Here is a 20,830-nt window from a genome sequence, read left to right as displayed (position 1 = left end):
CAGCATCCCGAGCAGTAACGTGGCACATTGGCACAAGTAAAGTGACGACGTGGCTGGTAAGTCTGTTTATCTGCACCAATCAATCGTTAACGTCTTCAAGTTTGGGTCACGCAATTTCGAAATTATGCCTCTCAATTATAGCCCAGCGGCGGGCTCGTCCAGCGCAGAGACACTTCGTGCATCATCCAATTTAGCCGATTATAAACGACGACGCGGAATTGTTAAGGGCTCATGCACGCGCATGGAGACTTTTTTAAACAATATAGTCGCACTAACCGACGATACTCGAGCGCAGGTAGAGATCCGACAAGCCCGTCTAGAATCGTTCCTGGAAGATTATTGTAAAATAGAAACACAAATTGAAATGATCGACGCGAAGGAGGCAAACGATAGAATCACGTTCGAAGAATTATTTTATGCATTATGCGCGAGATTTCGCCAACTTTTACAATGCGACAATCAGTCGAGCGCGCGGAGAGGTTCCACGCAGAGTTCAACAAGAGTTGAGAGCGAGGCTATATCTCATGTACGCTTGCCAAAAATTAATTTGCCAACTTTTTCGGGAAAGTACGAAGATTGGTTTCCGTTTCGAGATACCTTCATAACAATAATTCACAATAACACGTCGTTGAGCGATGTTCAACGGTTTCAATATTTACGGGCAGCGTTAACGGACAAAGCACTTGACATTGTGAAACCGTTAGAGATTTCTGGAAACAATTATGACCTTGCGTGGAGCCTCTTAAAGGAGCGTTACGATAATAAACGCGTGATTGTACAGACTCATGTGCGGGCAATATTCGAATTGCCAGTTCTAACAAAGGAAAACGCGAGTGACCTTCGGCAATTAGCTGACGGGGCATCGATGCATATTCGCGCGCTAACGGCATTAAATTGTAATGCCGATAAATGGGATGCCTTACTTATACATATTATAACGTCTAAATTAGACACAATCACGTCGCGTGAGTGGCATGCTTCGTTGCAGGGCTCTGAATTGCCCACATTTAAAGAGCTAATTACCTTTCTTTCGCATCGCAGTCAGATTCTGGAGGAATCCGCGAGAAGGGGTTCAATCTCGTCCGTTCGCTCCGACTCTCGGTCACAATCGCGTTCTAACGTTGGACGTCAAACATTGCACACGACTATCGAGAGGGGCAAGTGCAACTATTGCGCCGGCGAGCATTTGATCTACTTTTGTAGGGAATTCCTAAAACTGCCGATCAGCCAGCGAATCGCGGAAATGCGTAGCAGGAGAATGTGCCTCAACTGCTTACGCAGCCAGAATCACGTCGCAACCAAATGCTCTTCTGGCAGTTGCAGAACGTGCAACTTAAAACATAACACGTTATTGCATATATCCAAGAATGAGAAAGAGATAAGTAACGCGAGCGCGCCGTCGACGCCGACCGACTCGTCGCCGGTCGCGGACGGGTGATCGGCCGTCGCGACTCATAGCGCGGTTGAGCGAGGCGATACGGAGGTGTTGCTCTCAACGGCGATCGTTTACATATACGATGCGAACAGTACTCGCAAGACATGCCGTGCCCTGTTAGATTCAGGGTCACAGGTGAATTTCGTGACAACCAAATATGTAGGATCGTTGGGTTTAAAACCGCAATTCGTAAATTTCTCGGTTTCGGGCATATACGGCGACTCATCCATTTTAAACGAAACCGTAGACATCAAACTGCAATCGCGATTCAATTCATTCACGGCTGAGATCGAGTGTATCGTGGCGGAGCGAATCATAAAGGACAAGCTTCCGTTAAACACTATTAAACGTGAAACATTCAGACTGCTTTCCGGCGTCGAGTTGGCGGATCCGCGATTTAATGTGTCGTCCGACGTCGACTTGTTAATAGGCGCCGATCTATTTTGACGGTTGTTGTGCGTGGGGCAGATCCAGGCGACTTCCGGATATCCAATCTTTCAAAAAACACGTTTGGGTGTATTGTGGGCGGACGCTCACGCGTCGGTGCATCACGACCGGAGACTGGGCTGCACTCGTTTCACGTATCAATTAGCAATTTAAAACTTCACGAGCAAATCGAACGATTTTGGCGGATCGAGGAGTTAGGCGATTCGAATCATTACACAAAGGACGAACGCGCATGTGAAACCCATTTCATAAACAGCATGTCAACCAATAACAAGGGCAGATACATCGTGACGTTGCCCATCAAAAACGATGTTTTGCAACAACTGGGAGACTCGCGCGAAATAGCAATAAAGCGATTCCTCGGCCTTGAGAAGCGACTTCATCGCGACTCAAGTATGAGGACTTCATACGTTCAATTTTTGCGCGAGTATTTGGCCTTGGGACACATGCGACTCGTACCCGCACATACGGTCGATAAGGAATCCGTTTATCTGTCTCATCATGGGGTGTTTAAGGGGATCGGCCGGAATGCGAAGTTACGTGTGGTTTTTGACGCATCGTGCAAAACCACGTCGGGAATTTCTTTGAATGACGCCTTGATGATAGGTCCTACGGTTCAGCAGGATTTGATATCAATTCTCACTCGCTTCCGCACGTTCGCGTACGTCTTTACTGCAGACATAGTTAAAATGTATCGACAGGTACTAATTCATGAGTCACAACTACATCTGCAACGAATATTGTGGCGCTAAAACTCGAATTCGCCGGTCGGTACTTATGAGTTGCTTACCGTCACTTACGGCACTAGCTCGGCGCCATTTCTCGCGACGAGATGTCTTCAGCAGTTGGCACAAAAACATGCCCTCGACTAGCCCGCGGGGGCACAATGCGTTCTTCGAGATTTCTATGTGGATGACTTGCTCGCCGGCGCCAATACGTTGCCCGAAGTAAGGCGCATTCGCGACGAAGTGATAACCTTATTAAGGCGCGGACAATTTAAGCTCGGCAAATGGTCATCGAATTGCCGAGAATTGTTACAGGGCATTAGTGACACAACAAGTGCGGAGGTGTCATTAGGCGATGAAGCGGGCTCGAAAATATTGGGAGTCGCATGGGATCCGTCCAGCGACGGATTTCGCTTTGGATAATTGCGGCGCGCCGACGGGTAGCATAACGAAGCGGACGATCTTGTCGGAGATCGCGAGTCTCTTTGATCCTTTGGGATTATTAGGGCTACTGACGGTCGTGGCAAAAATGATCATGCAAGATACGTGGCAGTCTCACGTCGGGTGGGACGAGTCCTTGCCGCAAGATTTACATCAGCGATGGCTAGACATAAAACAACAATTGAAGCGCCTTCACGAATTGCGTGTGCCGCGTTTTGTCGGATTTTGGGCAGACGCGCGCGAATCACATGTACACGGCTTTTGTGAGGCGAGCGGCGCGCGTACGGCGCGTGCGTATACATGAGAACGCGCGATTCCGACGGATACCGGGTGGAGCTTTTAATTTTTAAATCGCGAGTAGCACCAATTAGAGCAGTTTCGTTACCGCGGCTAGAATTGAGTGCCGCGTTATTGCTATCCCATTTAATCGAGAAAGTTCGCGCATCGGTTGACTTATCGAACTCAGAGATGATTTTATGGACGGATTCCACAATCACGATACAATGGATATCGTCGCCGTCGCGCAAATAGAACGCTTTCGTGGCCAATCGCGTCGGCGAAATACAACGCCTTACCGGGGGATCAAGCTGGCGGCACGTGCCGTCCGCTCACAATCCCGCGGACATATCGTCGCGCGGCGTCGATCTGGCGGGCTTAATGCAATCGACAATTTGGTGGAACGGACCTGCATTCCTGTAGTTAACTGAGAAACATTGGCCGGCCAAATTGTGTATCGACTTGTCGGGCGAGTTACCGAAACAGAAAAGGGTAACCGCGCAGCGGTGATATCCATACAACAATTGATCGTACTAAATTTGTTGGACAAACATTCCAATTTAGATAAGACATTGCGAATCATTGCTTATTGCCTAAGAGCAGCGCGTGCGCGTACGATCAAATTTCAGACAACGTTTATTTCGCATGACGAAATAACAGCCGCTCTGCGAGTCGCGGTGAGGTGCGTACAGAGACATGCCTTTCCAGGGGAACATAAACAGTTGACCGAGGGTCGTAGCGTTGACGGCGGAAGTCGGATTCTGTCATTGACTCCGTTTATGGATGAACACGAGATCAATAGAGTGGGGGGCCGAATAAACAATGCAACATTGCCATATGACGCGCGACATCCCGTGCTATTGCCAAAGAGTCACCGATTGACAATCTTAATCATACAACGAGAGCATGTAAAAAATTTGCATTCAGGCCTACAGGCCACAATGCATGCGGTGCGTCGACGATTTTGGCCTCTAGCGGCGCGTTCGGCTGTCCGAAAAACAATTCACAATTGCGTAACCTGCTTCAGGTGTAAGCCGGCTGTATCGCAAGCATTAATGGCAGATTTGCCCGCGCAACGCGTGACGGCTTCGAGACCGTTCACCCATAGCGGTGTAGATTATGCCGGACCCATACTCTTAAAAAAGGGCAAGAGACGCAATGCCAAATTACACAAGGCGTATATGTCGGTGTTCGTTTGTTTCTCGACCAGGGCCGTACACCTCGAGATTGTAACCGATTTAACATCGGAAGCGTTCCTTGGCGCCTTTAAACGCTTTATATCGCGTAGAGGCAGGCCGGCGTGTGTATATTCAGATAACGGCACTACGTTTGTCGGCACGCGTAAACAAATAAAGGAGCTGTATGACTTGATCAACGACGACGACACGCAGCTTGCGATACAGCGTTTTATGCGAGATAATGAAATCAATTGGCATTTTATACCGCCCCACGCTCCGCATGTCGGGGGCCTGTGGGAGGCGGCCGTGAAGTCGGTGAAATTTCATATTAATCGAATAGTAGGTAATGCGAATCTCACATATAAAGAGATGCAAACCGTGTTATGCGAGATAGAAGCGGTTTTAAATTTGCGACCGTTGACCCCGTTAAGCGAAGATCCAAACGATCTGCATTGTATTACGCCGGGACATTTCTTGATTGGTGCAGCGCTAAACAGTTTCCGAGTTGCAGATCTTACGAAGGAGAATCCGGGCCGACTGCTGCGATGGCAACGCGTAGAGTAGCTTTGGCAACACTTTTGGAAGCGTTGGAGCGCCGAATATTTACATACTTTAATCGAGCGACAAAAATGGAGGGCTAGCAGGGGCCAGCATTTGAAGATCGGTGAGCTCGCCATGATGCAGCAACCAGGCTTGGGGCCGCTGCAGTGGTCAATAGGCAGGGTGCAACAACTTCATCCGGGCCCTGACGGTATTGCAAGGACGGCCACACTAAGGACCGCGAAGGGTCAATTAACAAGGCCGTTAACGAAACTAGCTATCCTTCCGATAGACGAGGCACCTGCCGATTAAAACGCGTTTTACACATTGTAAAATTTAAATTATGATTTATTTGATCAATTTTGACCTTGAGTAGATCGATCGCGAGCTAATGAATGTAATAATTTATTGGGACAATTTGACGAAACAATTTTTATTGTAAATTGTGATGTGCGATAATGTCATTTTCAAGTTCTATTTATGTTACTATTTACCCTTTATTTATATTTCAATTTAGGATATTACATGTTTCTATTTGGATCGCGAATAATAATTCACGTGTTGAAGGCATGCCCTTCAAGGGGAGCGGGATGTTCAATACATGACCGATGTGACTTGCGCCGGACACCGATCGCGGTGATCTCACTGCTTTCTTTCTTGTCTCATTTCGGCGAAATTCGGCGTATTCCGAAAATACGGACGAGTGGGGAAATGAGTCTCGATGATCTCCATCGATATTTTCGTAAAAACACTTCTATTCTAACTGTCGCGCTAATAACAAATAAGACATTCACAACAACCGGCGAGCGAACGCACGAATACTGTACATCGATCTACTCGGCACCGCTACATTAAATCTCGATTCTAAGAACTAAATTTGATTGCATATGTTACGTGGATTTCCCCGTCACATCACGGTTTGGCGAGACAATACGATTAGGAACATTTCGTATATCAATACTCGCATCACGCATACGAGATCATTTTTTCGTACAGTATTATCTTACTAAATCGATTGCATCTTGTGTTCTTAAAATAGGCCACTGCTCAAAGAATTCATCAAGAGATAAATGTGTAATATTTTTAATAGGAAAAGAAAATTTTTAATGGTTCATAACTTCATGCTTTGGTTCACGGTTATGCTTAAGCCATATCTGACAATCTTGCATTTCTCTTGATATATCTGGAATTACAAAGAATTAAGGTATTGTAAATTTGTAAATTGATAAATAATTTTCTACAACACAAATTAATAATTTGATATAATATATATATATAAAAACTAAGAAGTCACCAGTCGATAATTAAAAATGGTAATAATTTCGTCAACCATATCTGGCTATAAATAATATTTATTAAACTTTACGACGTTTTGGCCATGGGTTTCGGCCCTTATCAAGTGCTATATACAATTAATATATAATTAAATTAATAATATTACAGATTTATACGAATTAGGTGCTTAAATATTAATATACTAACCTACTTAATACCGCATTATTATAACAACACTACTTTTTTGATCTTAGGTCATGACGTGATGTAATGTCATAATAATGTGTTACGAACTAACTATATTAATATGTCAATACGGAACTATTTATATACTATATCAGACTAAACGACCTTTATTAATTTTTCGTAGACATTGTTTAGATTGTCAGTATTTTTTTGTAAGTTAATATTATTGTCAAATTTCTTGATGAAAAACATCTCCGCTATTTTCGTTTTCTGACGTTTTTTTCATGATGTAAAATTTCGGGCGAAGACCAATTGAAATCATGTCACATATCAATTTTATGATTAGTAATGACCGAAAAATTACTACTGTGTACCTTGATGTTATTAAAATGTTCCTTTACACGTGTGCCTAATTGTCGTTTAGTTTGACCTATATATAGATAGATAGATAGATAGATAGATATGTTTATTGTTGCTCCAATTAGAGATTACAAGGCGCTTTTTTTTCTCGTTTAAAGGAGCGGTCCTAAACCTTTATACCTCCATTTACATTCCACCTTAACTTATACCTTAATCTTACAACTTAAATCTAATTAATTTAATCTATATAATCATATATACAGTCATATATATAGTCATAACAAAAAACAATCGCCACGCCGCTCGCTTCGCCGTCTACCATGCCTTTCCTCGCCTTTCCATTCTACCTACTTCCTGCCTGCTCTTACACACACCCGACCCTTTTATCCTAGTTTTTCTTATCCTACGTTTTCTTATATACTATTTTCGCCATCTTATTTACTCCTTAACCTAAGTGGGACCTCCGCTTCCGGTTACTGTTACCCTTTCTCACTTCTTTCACTCTTCCCTCTCTCTCCCTCTCTCTCTCTCTCTCCCTTTCTCTCTCTCTTCCTCTCTCCCTTCTCTCACACACACCCTCTCTCTCTCTCTCTCTTCCCTCATCTCTTACCCTCTCTCTTCCCCCTCTCCTCCTTTCCCATCCTTTCCATTCTCCCCTTCCCCCTCCCCTCTTGCTTTCTCTAACCTTTTTAGCCACGTTTCCCCTTCTCCCTCCTCTCCTAACACCTCCTTCACCATTTCCTGCCAACTCTCTTCCCTTCCCCATTCCATGCATTCCTCCCACACATGCTCCCACGTTTCCAACCCTCTCCCACACATTCTGCACTTCCTCTCCTCCTTTTTTTCCCAGTATCTATTTCCCCTCATCCCATTCCCCAATCTATACCTTGCTATTCTCCTCCACCTGTCTTCCGTCCACCTTTTCTTTAGATAGCCCGGTATTCCCTCCCCTTTGACCTGCTTGTACCATTTATTGTATTCCGACTTTTCTATTTTTTCTATCCTCTCTTCCCTCTGCTCCTTCCTTTCCCAGTCCTCAACTTCTGCCCATCTAAACTCCCCTTTTTCTCTTCTTTCCTCTATCTCCCTTATTTCCATCCTCTTACCCTCAAAGAAATCCCTCCTTCCTCTCTCCCAATCTGACAATACCTCTCCTTTTTTTGCCCTTTCTTTGATCTCCCCCAAACATACTTTCGCCAGCCACCCTCCCTTACCCTCCTCTAGTCTCTTCTCATACCCCCACGCCCTTCTTCCCATCCTTGTCCTTATCTTTTCCTTCTGCAGCTCCTCCCTTACCATATAACCAGGCGTTCCCTAATCTACTCCTAACATCCATCTCAAATACCTTTCTTGTATCCTTTCCATCCCCTCTCTCTCTTCCCATCCCCATATCTCCACCCCATATCCTAAAACCGTCCATACTAATGCATCAAATAGCCATATCCTCCTCCCCCAATTACTACCAAATCTCCTCTTACCTATCCCCCATACTTGTCCCATAGCTACTGCCCCTCTCTTTATCCTGTCCTTTACCTGTCCTTCTTGCCTCCCATTCCTTTGTATTATATACCCTAAATACTTATACTCCTTAACCTTCTCTAATTTTTTACCTTTCCAGACCCAGCTAGCCTTTTTTAACCTCCCTCCACCTTTCCTGCACCTCATCATCTTCGAATTCCTCTCATTCAATTCCAGTCCCTTTTCCTCCAGATATCTCCCTAACCTTTCCATCATGCACCTCATCCCCCCCCTCATCCTCTGCCATCAATACCACGTCATCCGCGTACGCTAACGTGTAGACCTTGCCCTCCCCATCTCCCTTTCCTCATCTCCTCCTTCATGTCCGCCATCAACATATTAAAGAAAAGAGGACTCAGAGGGCATCCTTGTCTCACCCCCCTCCCCGTCCAAAACTTCTCCCCCACCTCTTCCCCTATTCTAACCCTGAATCTTATTTTTCCTAACACTTCCTCACATCTCCTTACCGTCTCTTCCTTCACCCCCCCTCCCTCTTAACGCTGTCATCAGTTTCACCCTGTCCACCGAATCAAACGCCGCTCTCAGGTCCACAAAGAATAGCACCATTTGTCTTCCTTTCCTGCTTATTTGCCTGTTTATCAAATAATTCAGAACATAGATATTATCTACCGTTCCCATCCCTTTCCTGAACCCAGTTTGATTCGGTGGTAACATCCCTCCTTCCTCCACCTCCCCCATCAATCTCTCCGCTAACACCGACGCATACACTTTGTATAATGACGGTGTCAACGTTACCCCCCTATACTCTGAAACCTCCCTTTTCTCTCCCCTCTTCAAAATTGGCACCACCAGCCCCTCACTCCACTCCCCAATCCACCCTTCCCTCTTCCATATCCTATTGCATATCTCCCATACCCACTTCTCTATTCCCTCCCCTCCATATTTCCACACTTCTCCCGGTATCCCATCCACCGGTATCCCCACCGCCTTTCTTTCCTTTAACCTGCCTATCGCCCTCCTAATTTCTCCCTTTTCTATTTGGTCTTCTTCCCTCCCCTTCTCCATCCTATTTCCTCTCATTACTACTCTCGATTCTACCCCCCCTAATAGCTCCCTAAAATATCTGTTCCACTCTTCTATCTCAATCCCTCCTCCCATTCCTCCTTTGCCTTTCCCCCTTTCCCTCCTAACCACCTCCCATACCTGTCCCTCCGTCCTCGCTTCCATTGCCTTCCTCGTCCACTCCACATTATCCTCTTCTTTTTTCTTCCTACCTAATCTCTTGTACTCTTTTTTTCTTTTTCTGTATTCTTCCCCTTTCCCCCCTATCCTCTTCCACCTTTTCAATTTCTTTGCCACCTCCCCCTTTTCTCTTTTACACTCCCTGTCAAACCACCCCCTCTTTTTCTCTCTTTTCTCCTTTCCTTCCCCCTCTTTCCCCTTGTCTAGCACTTTCTGTATCTTCCTTTTCTTCTCTTCCCACTCTTCTTCCACCCCTTCCTCTTCTTGTTCGTCCCTCTGCTTCTCCCATATTTCCCCTATCCTCTCCCTAAATTTCTCCTTCCCCTCCTTCGTCCAGCTCCATCTTCTTTTCCTCTTTATCCCTTTTCCTTCCCCTCCTCCTCCTTTCCCTCTGATCCATATTACCACCGGCATGTGGTCCGAGTCCACCCTGTCTCCTAATTCTAACTTCGTAATTTCCTCTCTAACTTCCTCATTCCCTATCACGTAATCAATTACCGATCTCCCCTTCGGCCCCATATACGTCCACCCCCCTTCCTCATCTCCTGTTACTCCTCCATTCATTATCGCCCACCTCCTCTCCTCCAACTTTTTCACCAATCTTCTCCCTTCCCTATTTACCTTTGTATCTTTTGATTTTCTCCCCTTTCCCTCTTCTCCTTCATCCTCCCCCATCACTATTCCTCCCCCTAAATTTCCCGTTCTTGCATAAAAATCCCCCCCTATTATCGTTCTGACCCTGTCTCCCTCTTCCTCCATCCACTCGTTCATCTCCTCTAGTTTCTCCTCCAAATCTCCGTTAATGTACACTCCCACCAACCTCCATCTCTCCCCCTCTCTTTCTATCATCACCTCCAGCATTCCCCCTTTATCCGTTCTACCCTTTCCTTCTATTCTTATCCCTTTTCTCACCCCCGTTATAATTCCACTCATTGCCCTTCCTTTCCTACTCCTTCTCTTCACATATTGCACCTCCCACTTAAACCCCCCCGGCATCCTCCCTTTTAATTTTTCCCATCCTTTTTCATCCATGTCTCTAGAAAAAACATTACATCCCATTCCCCTATTGTTTCCCAGAAATCCGCGTCCTTATTTTTTAGACCCGCTACATTCCAATATGCCACCTTCCATCCTTCCCCCCCTCCTCCTTCCTCTTTTCCTTCTTTCCCGCCTCTTTCTATCTCTTTACCTCTCCCTTCTCTCCTCTCTCCCTTTCTCTTTTTCACCCTTCCTTTCCCATTCTTTCCTTCCCCCCCTTTCCCGTCTCCTGTGTTGTCTCCATCTCCTTTCCTTTTATTTTTCCCCCTCTGGTCTCTTCCCTCCTCTCATCCCCTGCTCCCTCTTCCTCTATTTCTTCTTTTATCTCCATCATATACAGCAATTAACAGTCTCCGTAAATTCATTAAAGTACACAAGAATAAGTTACCAAGGGAACTCCATAATAATGTAGTTTATAAAATTGATTGTATGGATTGTGATGCGTCGTACGTAGGGCAGACAGGTAGATTGTTGAAAACTAGGATGAAAGAACATCGCAACAACATAAAAAGAAACGCGTCACAATTATCAGTCATATCGGAACATAGATTATTGAACCATGAATTTAATTGGGAGGATGTAAAAGTCTTAGACGAGGAGCCTTTTTTAGGTAAACGTTTGATATCCGAAATGATCCACATAAAACGTCAGAAGAATAGTTTAAATTTACATAGCGACACTGATAAATTAAATGAGAATCTTGATTTGTTAATAGAAAAATTTACCAAAATCTAGCTTTGTGATTTTACATAGCCGGGTTTTTTTGTTAGACTTTTGACATGAGTGCCGATTAGTTTAGTTGTTTTTATTTTTATTTTTATTTTCATATTTTATTTTTATATTTGTTTTTGCGTATATATGTATCGACTGTGTCGAGGTAGAATACCGCACAGTCGTTAGAGTGATGTGTCACGTGTAGCATCGTCTTCTCTCTGTTTTTACTGTCGGGGTGAGTGTTCTTCCCGGTTTTTAATTTTTAATTCTTGTGAATTGTTCTACGTTTAATTTATACCATGTTGATTAGTGTTGGTAAGGGAGTCACGGCTCTGCTTCCTTCCTGACGATGGTCACCGTTAGGGAGACACTCCGACGGCCGGACGGTTTGAATAGGGAGGAGAATTATATTTAATTTATTTGCGGATTGTATGTATATGAGTTTTATAATTTTCTGATTGTACCGATTATCTTCTATTTTTGTTTCTTTGTATTTTGTAGCTACTGAAGAAGACCCGAAGTGGGTCGAAACGTTTAGAACTTAATAAATGAGTTTGATTTGAGATCTCATTTTAATTTATTAATTTTGTGCATGTCATCCGCATAGGCTCCGATTGCCGTCGATATTTTATTCTTTTATCTCGTCCCACCTCCACCATTTACCCTTCATCCAAATTCTCCCATATCTTACCCATGCTCTCCTTCCCTCTCTCTCTTCCCCTCTTGCCATCTCTCCTAATCTCCACATCATCCTTCTTTCCTTTCACGTTAGATCCTCCTCAATCCTCTCCCCCTTCCTCTCAATCTTCTTTTTTTTTCCATTATTTCCCTTTTAACTCCCATATCGCCCACCCTTACTAATACTGTACTTGTCCCGTCCCTTCTTTCTTCCCCTATTCTCTTCATTTCCTCTACTTGCCCCCCTACCCCTATCTCCTTTAGTAAACTCTCTACCTCCCCTTTCATCCCCCCTTCTCCTACCTTAACTCCTTTAATTATAACATTCTTTTTCTTTAACGTATAAGACGGGCAACAAGAGCCAAATCGCGGAAGACAATGCGTTATCCTAACGAAACTAAATAATTTTTTCGTTAGAATTAAATACCGGTTCACAAGGCACCAAATTTTATTTGGACACGGCCAAGATTTTAAATATGAAATAATCTCATATTTGAGATTTTAATTTCAATACCCCTTTTAACCCCCCTACGGAAAATAAATAAATGAATGCAAGAGAAAAAGGGTATAAAATGCAAGAGAGAAGGGGGGTTGTTAAAAGGGGTATTGAAATTAAAATCTCAAATATGAGATTATTTCATATTTAAAATCTTGGCCGTGTCCAAGTAAAATTTGGTACCTTGTGCACCGGTATTTAATTCTAACGAAAAAATTATTTAGTTTCGTTAGGATAACGCATTGTCTTCCGCGATTTGGCTCTTGTTGCCCATCTTATACGTTAAATTTATATTTATATTACAGAGCCTTGTTAAAACTCTTATATTGATACACGCTGGCTTAAAAAATGCGTTTGTTTACCAACATTAATATATATAACAGAGAAAAGTATAGAATCGAAAGGATCTGAATAGCTCAGCTGGAAGAGCAGTCGCCCGGCAAGCGAAAGGTCTCGAGTTCGTTTCCCGATTCAGCGATTTTCGGATCTATATTTTTCTCTTGCATTCATTTATTTATTTTCCGTAGGGGGGTTAAAAGGGGTATTGAAACTAAAATCTCAAATATAAGATTATTTCATATTTAAAATCTTGGCCGTGTCCAAGTAAAATTTGGTGCCTTGTGCGCCGGTATTTAATTCTAACGAAAAAATTATTTAGTTTCGTTAGGATAACGCATTGTCTTCCGCGATTTGGCTCTTGTTGCCCGTCTTATACGTTAAATTTATATTTATATTACAGAGCCTTGTTAAAACTCTTATATTCTTTTTCTTTTCTTCCCTTTCTTTTCTCTCCCATTTCCATTCCATCTTATTAATCCTATCTTTCATCCCCTTAATCTCCTCTCCCTTCTCTTCTTTTCCTCTCCCCTCCTTTTTTCCCATCTCTAATTCTTTCATTTTTCCCCCATCTCCTTAATCCTTTCCATAAACTCCTCTCTTTCCCTCCCCCATCTCTTCTCCCTCTCCTCCATTTCCTTCTTTAACCCTCTTACCTCTTCTCTTATTTCTTCCTGTCCTCTTATTCCCTCCTTAATCTCTTCTCTAATCTCTCTTCTTATCTCCCTCATTTCCTGTATTATCTCTTCCTTCCATTCCCTCCCCATCTCTTTTATCGTCTCCCCTATCCCTCCTGCCTCCTCTCTCCTTTCTACCTCTAGCGATCTTATCACCTTTTTGCTTCTCCTAAACGCCCACTCTAAATCCCCTATTTCCTGTCTCTCCTTTCTTAATCCTATTTCTTCTAATTCCTCCCTTTTCCTTTTCAACACCTCCTCTGCCGTCCCTGTGCTCCCTCTTCTCTCCCATTTTTCCGCCTTCTTTATTCTTTCTATCTCCTCCATTTATTTTCTTTCCATCTCTCTTCTATATCTCCTATACTCTATGCCTAATAATTTCCCCTATACCAACGATTCGTTCCTCTGCTACTAGTGACTTTCTCCGGACCTACACCTGTCCCCTTTCTCTCCACTCCTTCTACACCTGCTCTCCCCCTTCCTAGTTCCTTCTTATCCCCTCGTTCCCCTTACCTATCTTCCTAAACGCTGACTCACTCTTCCTGCCTCACTTCTCTTCCTTCTCACTGCTCTATTCCCTTCTCACCCCACCTGCTTGCACTCCCTTTGCATTCCCTATCTCCAGCCTCTCACTCTCTCACTCTCTCTCCCCCTTTCTCTCCCTCACTCTAATACTTCACTTAGAATTACACACCAACAATCCTTCAACCTTCTACCACGCAACCGGAAACGGAAGTCCCGTTTGACCTATATATGATGCAAAACAATTTTTGCAATTAATTCTATACACTACTTCTGTTTTTTCTTATAAAGGTATAGGGTCTTTTACACGTTTAATTAATGAAGTCAATTTCTTCGATATACTGTAAACGCTTTGCATACGCGTAGTTTGTAATAATTTCGCCAAATAATCGCTAAGTTCTTTTACATAAGGTAATATTATAACATGATCAAATTTCGTACAACCTAAATTATTATTATTTTTAATATAATCATCGTTGTTTCGTGTACTAAGTAATTTTAATCTGTTTTTTACAAACTTATTGACAATGTCCGAAGGAAAACCATTGATCATCAATATCGTTTTTACTTTGAGGATGTTCGCTTGATGAAAATATTTATTAGATAGCATCACCGCATGATCAACTAAACTGAAAATAGTATTCTTTTTATATTTAAACCGGTGATTGGAATAATAATTAATATATCTGCCTGAACTTGTGGGCTTCAAAAACCAATTAGTTAATAAATTGCCATTCTTTCTAATTACTGTAGTGTTTAAGAAATTAATCGTGTTATTATTTTCAATCTCATGCGTGAACTTTAATCTTGGATGATAATTATTAAAAGTTGACAAAATTTCATCAACACACCTCTGAGGGATAATTGTGAAAATGTCATCCACGTATCTAAAAAACAGCATAGTTTCGAAACTCAACATTTCCAGACACTCAGTCTCTAGATCATCCATCACCATATCAGCTAATATTGGTGAAAGCGGAGACCCTACAGGACTGCCATAAATTTGTTCATAATATTGACCGTTAAAAACAAAACTAGTCGAATCCATGATAGACTCGATTGCATATAAAATTTGAGAGAGGTTGAAAGTCGTTTAGATCATGATGTCATTCCATCTCTTTTTTACTCTCTTGATTACTAAATCCTTAGGGATATTCGTAAACAAGGAAGCAACATCTAACGATATCAATAATTCCTCGTTTTTAATTGACATGTTTTTAATACTCTTCACAAAGGACCAACTATCCTTAACATACGATCTTGGTTTCTTAATAGATTTACTCAGTATATCATGTATGTAAGTCGACAAGTTATACTCGTATAATGGACTACATAAAGATGACACTATGATACGCAATGGAAAGTCAACTTTGTGAATTTTCGGTAACCCATAACCTGGTAAATTACCGTTAGTTATGTTTAAAAAATTATAAGTATTTATGTCTATGAGTTTATTATCAAGCCATGATTTAATAAGAACATGCATTTTATTAGTTAATTTTTTAACCGGATTTTTGTCTATTTTTCTATAAGTAGATTCATCATTAAGTAACCCTTCCATTTTTCTTATGTAGTCCATTTTTTCAAGAATGACAGTCGTTTGTCCTTTGTCAGCTTTTGTCACAATAATGTCATCGTTAACTTTTAAAAAATTTTTTGCTTCCCCGAAACATCTAAGAATATATTTATCTATATGATTAATGTGCTTTTTTGTACTTAAAAAATTGTGGACAGAATTTGCTACCGAGATACGAGTTGTTTCATGTAGATTCGCAGAAATACGATTAATACACACTTCTAGATTTTTTACTATCTCAAGTGCAGTATCAATACGGTCCACCTTGCAGTCTTGTTGTATTGGTAAACCAAAACTATCGCCAAGACTCAATAAGTCGCGTACATTGTCCGGTATTACTTTGTTACTGAGGTTAATGATCTATTTAGAATTATCCATGTTAACAAAAGGATTAACAATTACATTATGTTTACGTAACAATCTGTTAAATTTGTTGATTAATTTGTTTTTTTGTTATATGTTTAAAAGTCAAAAATCTGTCCCTATTAAGTTCCAAAAAATTCCTTACTAGCTCATGAGGTAAATAGTCAAAAAGTGTACGTTCTATGTTTGCTATCATCTTATGTAAGTATTTAAGGTTGACATTAATATATTTTATTTCAAGTCTCAATAATCTAAGTTTGTAATGTTTAGTATTACGCTTGAACGTTCGACGCATATTGACATTGTACCAACTAATTGCGTTTCTCAAATTGTCGATGTGTGATGGTAAAATATCGTAAGTTCTACACCGTAACAAAAATATTAGTTGTTGATTGCAAGTAATGATCCTCTTCTTTGTCTTAATCCAAGATTTCAAGAGAGTCGTGTAATAGTTGCCGAACCTTGTGGAAATTATACGAAAAAAACTTATGTTTCGGCCATGCTCCATGATTAGGTCCAGGAGTATTAAAATATATATATAAAAATAAATTTGATATAATTTACCTTGTTTTTTCTCGACCACTGATACCTCAGAGACGCTTAAAGTTTTTCTTAACATAGTTAATTTGTTTCTATGCTTATCAATTAATTTTCCTTTAGCTACTTCTGGTTTATTGTGACGTGATTGTTTTTTTCCAATAGGGCTAACATAATATGTTGATCTTTTTTTTCCTTGAAAGATTTCAACTATTTTATCAGCTAAAATGCTTATTGTTCCATTATTTTATCTTTTTTTTTTATTTAATAAATGACATATTATAATATCGCACAAATGATTGCGATCTTTATTGTGAATACATTTTGTTTTTTCATTCTTTAATAAAATAACCCTTCCAATAATATTATTATTTAAGAGAGATTTTACATCAAAATTTATAACATCATGTGTTTTTAATATAATATCAGTCATATTACTTTCTTTTGCTTTATTTTCAACTGTATCTAAAGTCTTTTTTTCATTACAAGATAGTGTCTGTGATGTAGAAGGTTTTGTTAGAGATACAAGTTTTGGTTTTTTTGCCGGAGGCTCTATTTGTTGCAGTTCAATTATTTCAATATTATCAATATGTTCAATATTTTCCGAAGGTATCTAGAAATACAATTATAAAATAAGTATATTTGGAAACTTATTTTAAAGTATTAAAATGACAGAATTTTTCATTAAATAAAAGATTAAAATATTACAAGTTATTTTACATTTAAAAGCGAAATAGAAAAAAATAATATTAGAATAAAATATATTAAAGTAAAATAAAAATTTAATTTATAATAGAATTATTCTATTATAGTTTCAGCTTTTAAAGTTATTGTAAAAGTTGAAAAGTATAAGAAAATGTTTTATGTAAAAATATTTTTTAAGTTAGATAAATATTTTTTAATAATATACTTAAATTTATAAAAACAATCTGAATTATTTTTTGATTTTAACAATTAAAAAATATTTTTAGCATTAATATAAAATATAATAAAAAAAATATATACTACTATACTTTGAGACGGCAATATTAAAGGTAAAGTTATACTTTTGGAAAAATGTTTTTGTAAAGCTATCTTGAATTTTTTTCTATCTTCTAAAAAAGGAATTAATTCCTTAAGTTCCTCTTCCGTTATTAATTCTAAAAGAGCTATGTCATCTATTTTTTGTTCTGAAATAAATAAAAATACAAAGAGATATAAAAATCAAAGATGTTTGTTAAATTATGACTAATTCTTAATAATATATTTAATATATATCTAAATATATATTTATTGAGAATATAAATTATTTCAGTAACGCCACACAAAAAACCTTATTTATGTAATATAAAAAATAATAATAAAAAAACAACGCAAGCTTTTGATTTTAAATAATCAATTCAAATTAAAAGCATCAGTGTTAATCGTAGATCAGTGTTAATAATAATTACAAACAAAACATAAAAAATATAAAACCAAACATTCATAAGAGGCAAATAAGAGTTGATTTAAGACGATCTTTGATAGTTTTAAATATGAATTCAACTGGGAATGAATTATTTAATAAAATTTGTATTGCCAATTCAATATTTTTCCTATGGAACTGTGAATGTGATAGTATGAAGGCTTTATCTAATAAGCCCATCGCTGTTCCTCTCTTTTGACAAAGAGGATGTTGCGATAGGTAATTCAGATATCTGCCTGAAACGTTCACAGTATTATTGTATTATAATGATTGATATACTCATTTATTGCTAGGTTCACATACAATAAAAAATATTTGCGCTCTAATTACCGCGCTGACTTTTATTTGCCTCTTATGAATGTTTGATTTTATAATAAAGAGTCTAATGTTATATATAAAAATATAGTATATATAGTATATATATGATTTTAAGATAACAAAATATTATTATAACAAAATATGAGAAGCAGAGCCAATTACCACTTTATAGATGCGTAAATGGTAATATTGATAATATTACAATATTATAATAAATTTGGTGATCATATTTTTATAACAATATTAACAAAAAATACATACATACATAATTATGAAATATTCTGGGAAAAATAATTACGGTCATAACTCACTTTTGGACCCACGTGCACGATTATTCGTAACCTTAAAAAACTATTTAGAAAACTCGAAATGACTTCTTATAACTAACATTCACATTTGTTTAAGTCAGTCTTTGGGTTGAACAAATGTAAATGTCGATTATAAGAAGTAATTTCGAGTTTTCCAAACAATTTTTTAAGATTACGAATAACGTGAACGTAGGTCCAAAAGTGGATTATAACCGTAATTATTTTTCCTAGAGTACTTACCAGCAAATGTTGAAGATAAATGTGCCAAATCGCAAGCTTCCAGAAATGATGGAACACTCTTAGGACACATCTTTCTCTGCCGAAACACACAGACAAAATAATTGCGGATCGTGGCCGAAACTGTGGCTACGTGCATTGAAACAGTCAAAGTAAAAAACAGTGGAACATCCCGCATCCGCAATGCCTAAAGCAGGCTAGGCTCATGTGCTAAGAAAACGATTTCAAGGCCGGCTCTAGCATTATGTGCCCCCAGTCAAACAAAATTTTGAAAATCTTAACAATATTAATTTTATTCACAAGAAATTAAAATTTATCAAATTATTTTCATCAAATATTTAATAATACATTAAAAATATTTTTTAATTGGTTTTTAATTATATGAAACGAGCAGTATTTTTATTTAATTTTCACTTATTTTAGTCAACTTGACTGGCAAAAATTATTATTTATTCAAATACTACATTTTTGTTGATATTTATAGATTGCAATACATATATTATTTCTATAATTTCTATTTTTAATTACTTTTCTATATAACAGAGAGGACGAACACATTGGTTATGTCAATGGAAGTCCTTAGTTTACTTGTAGAAATTAGTTTTAATCACTCCAAATAATAGATTAATTGGACAAATCATTTTCTTATTTAAATCAATGTATATTTAAAATTTATTTCAATTAATAGTTTTAGTAATCAGTTGATAATCTGTTTTGATCAACCCAAATAATGTTATTTGAAACAAACATATTTTATGTTTATTTTAAATAATAATTATTAATCAATTAAATAATCGATTTTGATTACTTCAAATAATAATAAAAATGAAATATCGACGGCAATCGGAGCCTGTGCGGATGTCATGCACAAAATTAATAAATTGAAATGAGATCTCAAATAAAGCTCATTTATTAAATTCTAAACGTTTCGACCCACTTCGGGTCTTCTTCAGTAGCTACAACATACAAAAAATTCCAGCAATCAAAGATAGTCGTTACAATTAAAAAAATATAAACCTCATATACATACAATCCGCAAAACAAATTAAATGTTAATCTCCTCCCTATTCCCACTGTCCGGTCGTCGGAGCGTCTCCCCGACGGTGACCATTGTCAGGAAGGAAGCAGAGCACATAAGTGACTCCCTTACCCACACTAATCAAAGTCACAACTTTTATATAAATTAGATCATGCTTATTTTTGAAATGTAATGTTGAATATTCTATAGTGTTGACATATTTGAAATGAAACAAGATATTATTATACTAATGAAAGTATTAAAGTGGATAAACATATATACATTTTTCTAATTTTTTTAGTTTAAAAAAGCTTATTGTTAGTTTATTTCATTTATAATTCTTTATAAATTATATTATTTATATTATTTTATATTATATTTCTTTATATTATATTATTCTTTATATTATTCTTTATATTATATTATATTATATTATTTTCTTTGATTTTATTAGGATATGGAATTATCAAATTCAAGATCACTCGATGCCCAAAATTTAAATAAAGTTCAAACAAAAAAAAGACAGAATGAAGTTAACACAGATTATCCAACTTCAGTTAAGAAAAAGGAAACTATTAATCTAAACATGCTTGCTGAAACAAGAATCTTCTTGCTCAAAAGGGTTTGGAACCTAAAATTACAGTTCCAACTGGAACAGTTATTCGTACTAATTTAGTTCAAAATATTGATAATTTTATTCAGCTTCTACCCAATAAATTTGTAGATACAATTCATGTGTTAAAATGGGCTAATGTCTCAGGTACTTGTTATAAACTGGAATGGTTTTATTAGCTGGTTTTACTGAAGAGTATCCTATATTTGGACAAATTAAATTTATTTTATTTGAAATCGATTCCAGAACTGTTTCTTTTATTTTGAAAGGTTTTGAAACTTTATCATTTTCTTCTTTGTATCAAGCATATGAAATTGTTTTTTCTGAAGAATGGTTTTTCATACAACAAAAAGCTCTTCAGAGTCATTTAC

The 20,830-nt window shown here is 38.5% G+C and overlaps 3 protein-coding genes across 3 annotated transcripts; 2 read left to right on the top strand and 1 right to left on the bottom strand.

Annotated features, from left to right (window-relative positions):
- Positions 1 to 2,139: 2,139 nt before the first annotated feature.
- LOC114942138 (uncharacterized) lies at positions 2,140 to 2,634 on the top strand. The gene has a single exon (XM_029317447.1). The coding sequence runs from the start codon at positions 2,140 to 2,142 to the stop codon at positions 2,632 to 2,634; it is 495 nt and encodes a 164-aa protein (XP_029173280.1).
- A 328-nt stretch (positions 2,635 to 2,962) lies between these two features.
- On the top strand, positions 2,963 to 5,066 carry LOC114942137 (uncharacterized). Its single transcript, XM_029317446.1, has 2 exons — positions 2,963 to 3,311; positions 3,985 to 5,066. Exons 1-2 carry the CDS (start codon positions 2,963 to 2,965, stop codon positions 5,064 to 5,066), a joined length of 1,431 nt encoding a protein of 476 aa, XP_029173279.1.
- Positions 5,067 to 16,708: 11,642 nt separating this feature from the next.
- On the bottom strand, positions 16,709 to 19,020 carry LOC114929768 (uncharacterized). The gene is made up of 3 exons (XM_085488268.1): positions 18,832 to 19,020; positions 17,568 to 17,690; positions 16,709 to 17,134 (listed from the first exon to the last, which is right to left on the bottom strand). The coding sequence occupies exons 1-3, from the start codon at positions 19,004 to 19,006 to the stop codon at positions 17,115 to 17,117; spliced, it is 318 nt and encodes a 105-aa protein (XP_085344394.1). The 5' UTR covers positions 19,007 to 19,020; the 3' UTR covers positions 16,709 to 17,114.
- Positions 19,021 to 20,830: the final 1,810 nt, after the last annotated feature.

This window comes from Nylanderia fulva, unplaced genomic scaffold, assembly GCF_048542155.1.
Source record: "Nylanderia fulva isolate GAGA-0341 unplaced genomic scaffold, ASM4854215v1 Scaffold67, whole genome shotgun sequence".
NCBI lineage: Eukaryota > Metazoa > Arthropoda > Insecta > Hymenoptera > Formicidae > Nylanderia > Nylanderia fulva.
Note: the sequence above shows the minus strand (reverse complement) of the source record. Positions and strands in the feature narration are given on the sequence as shown.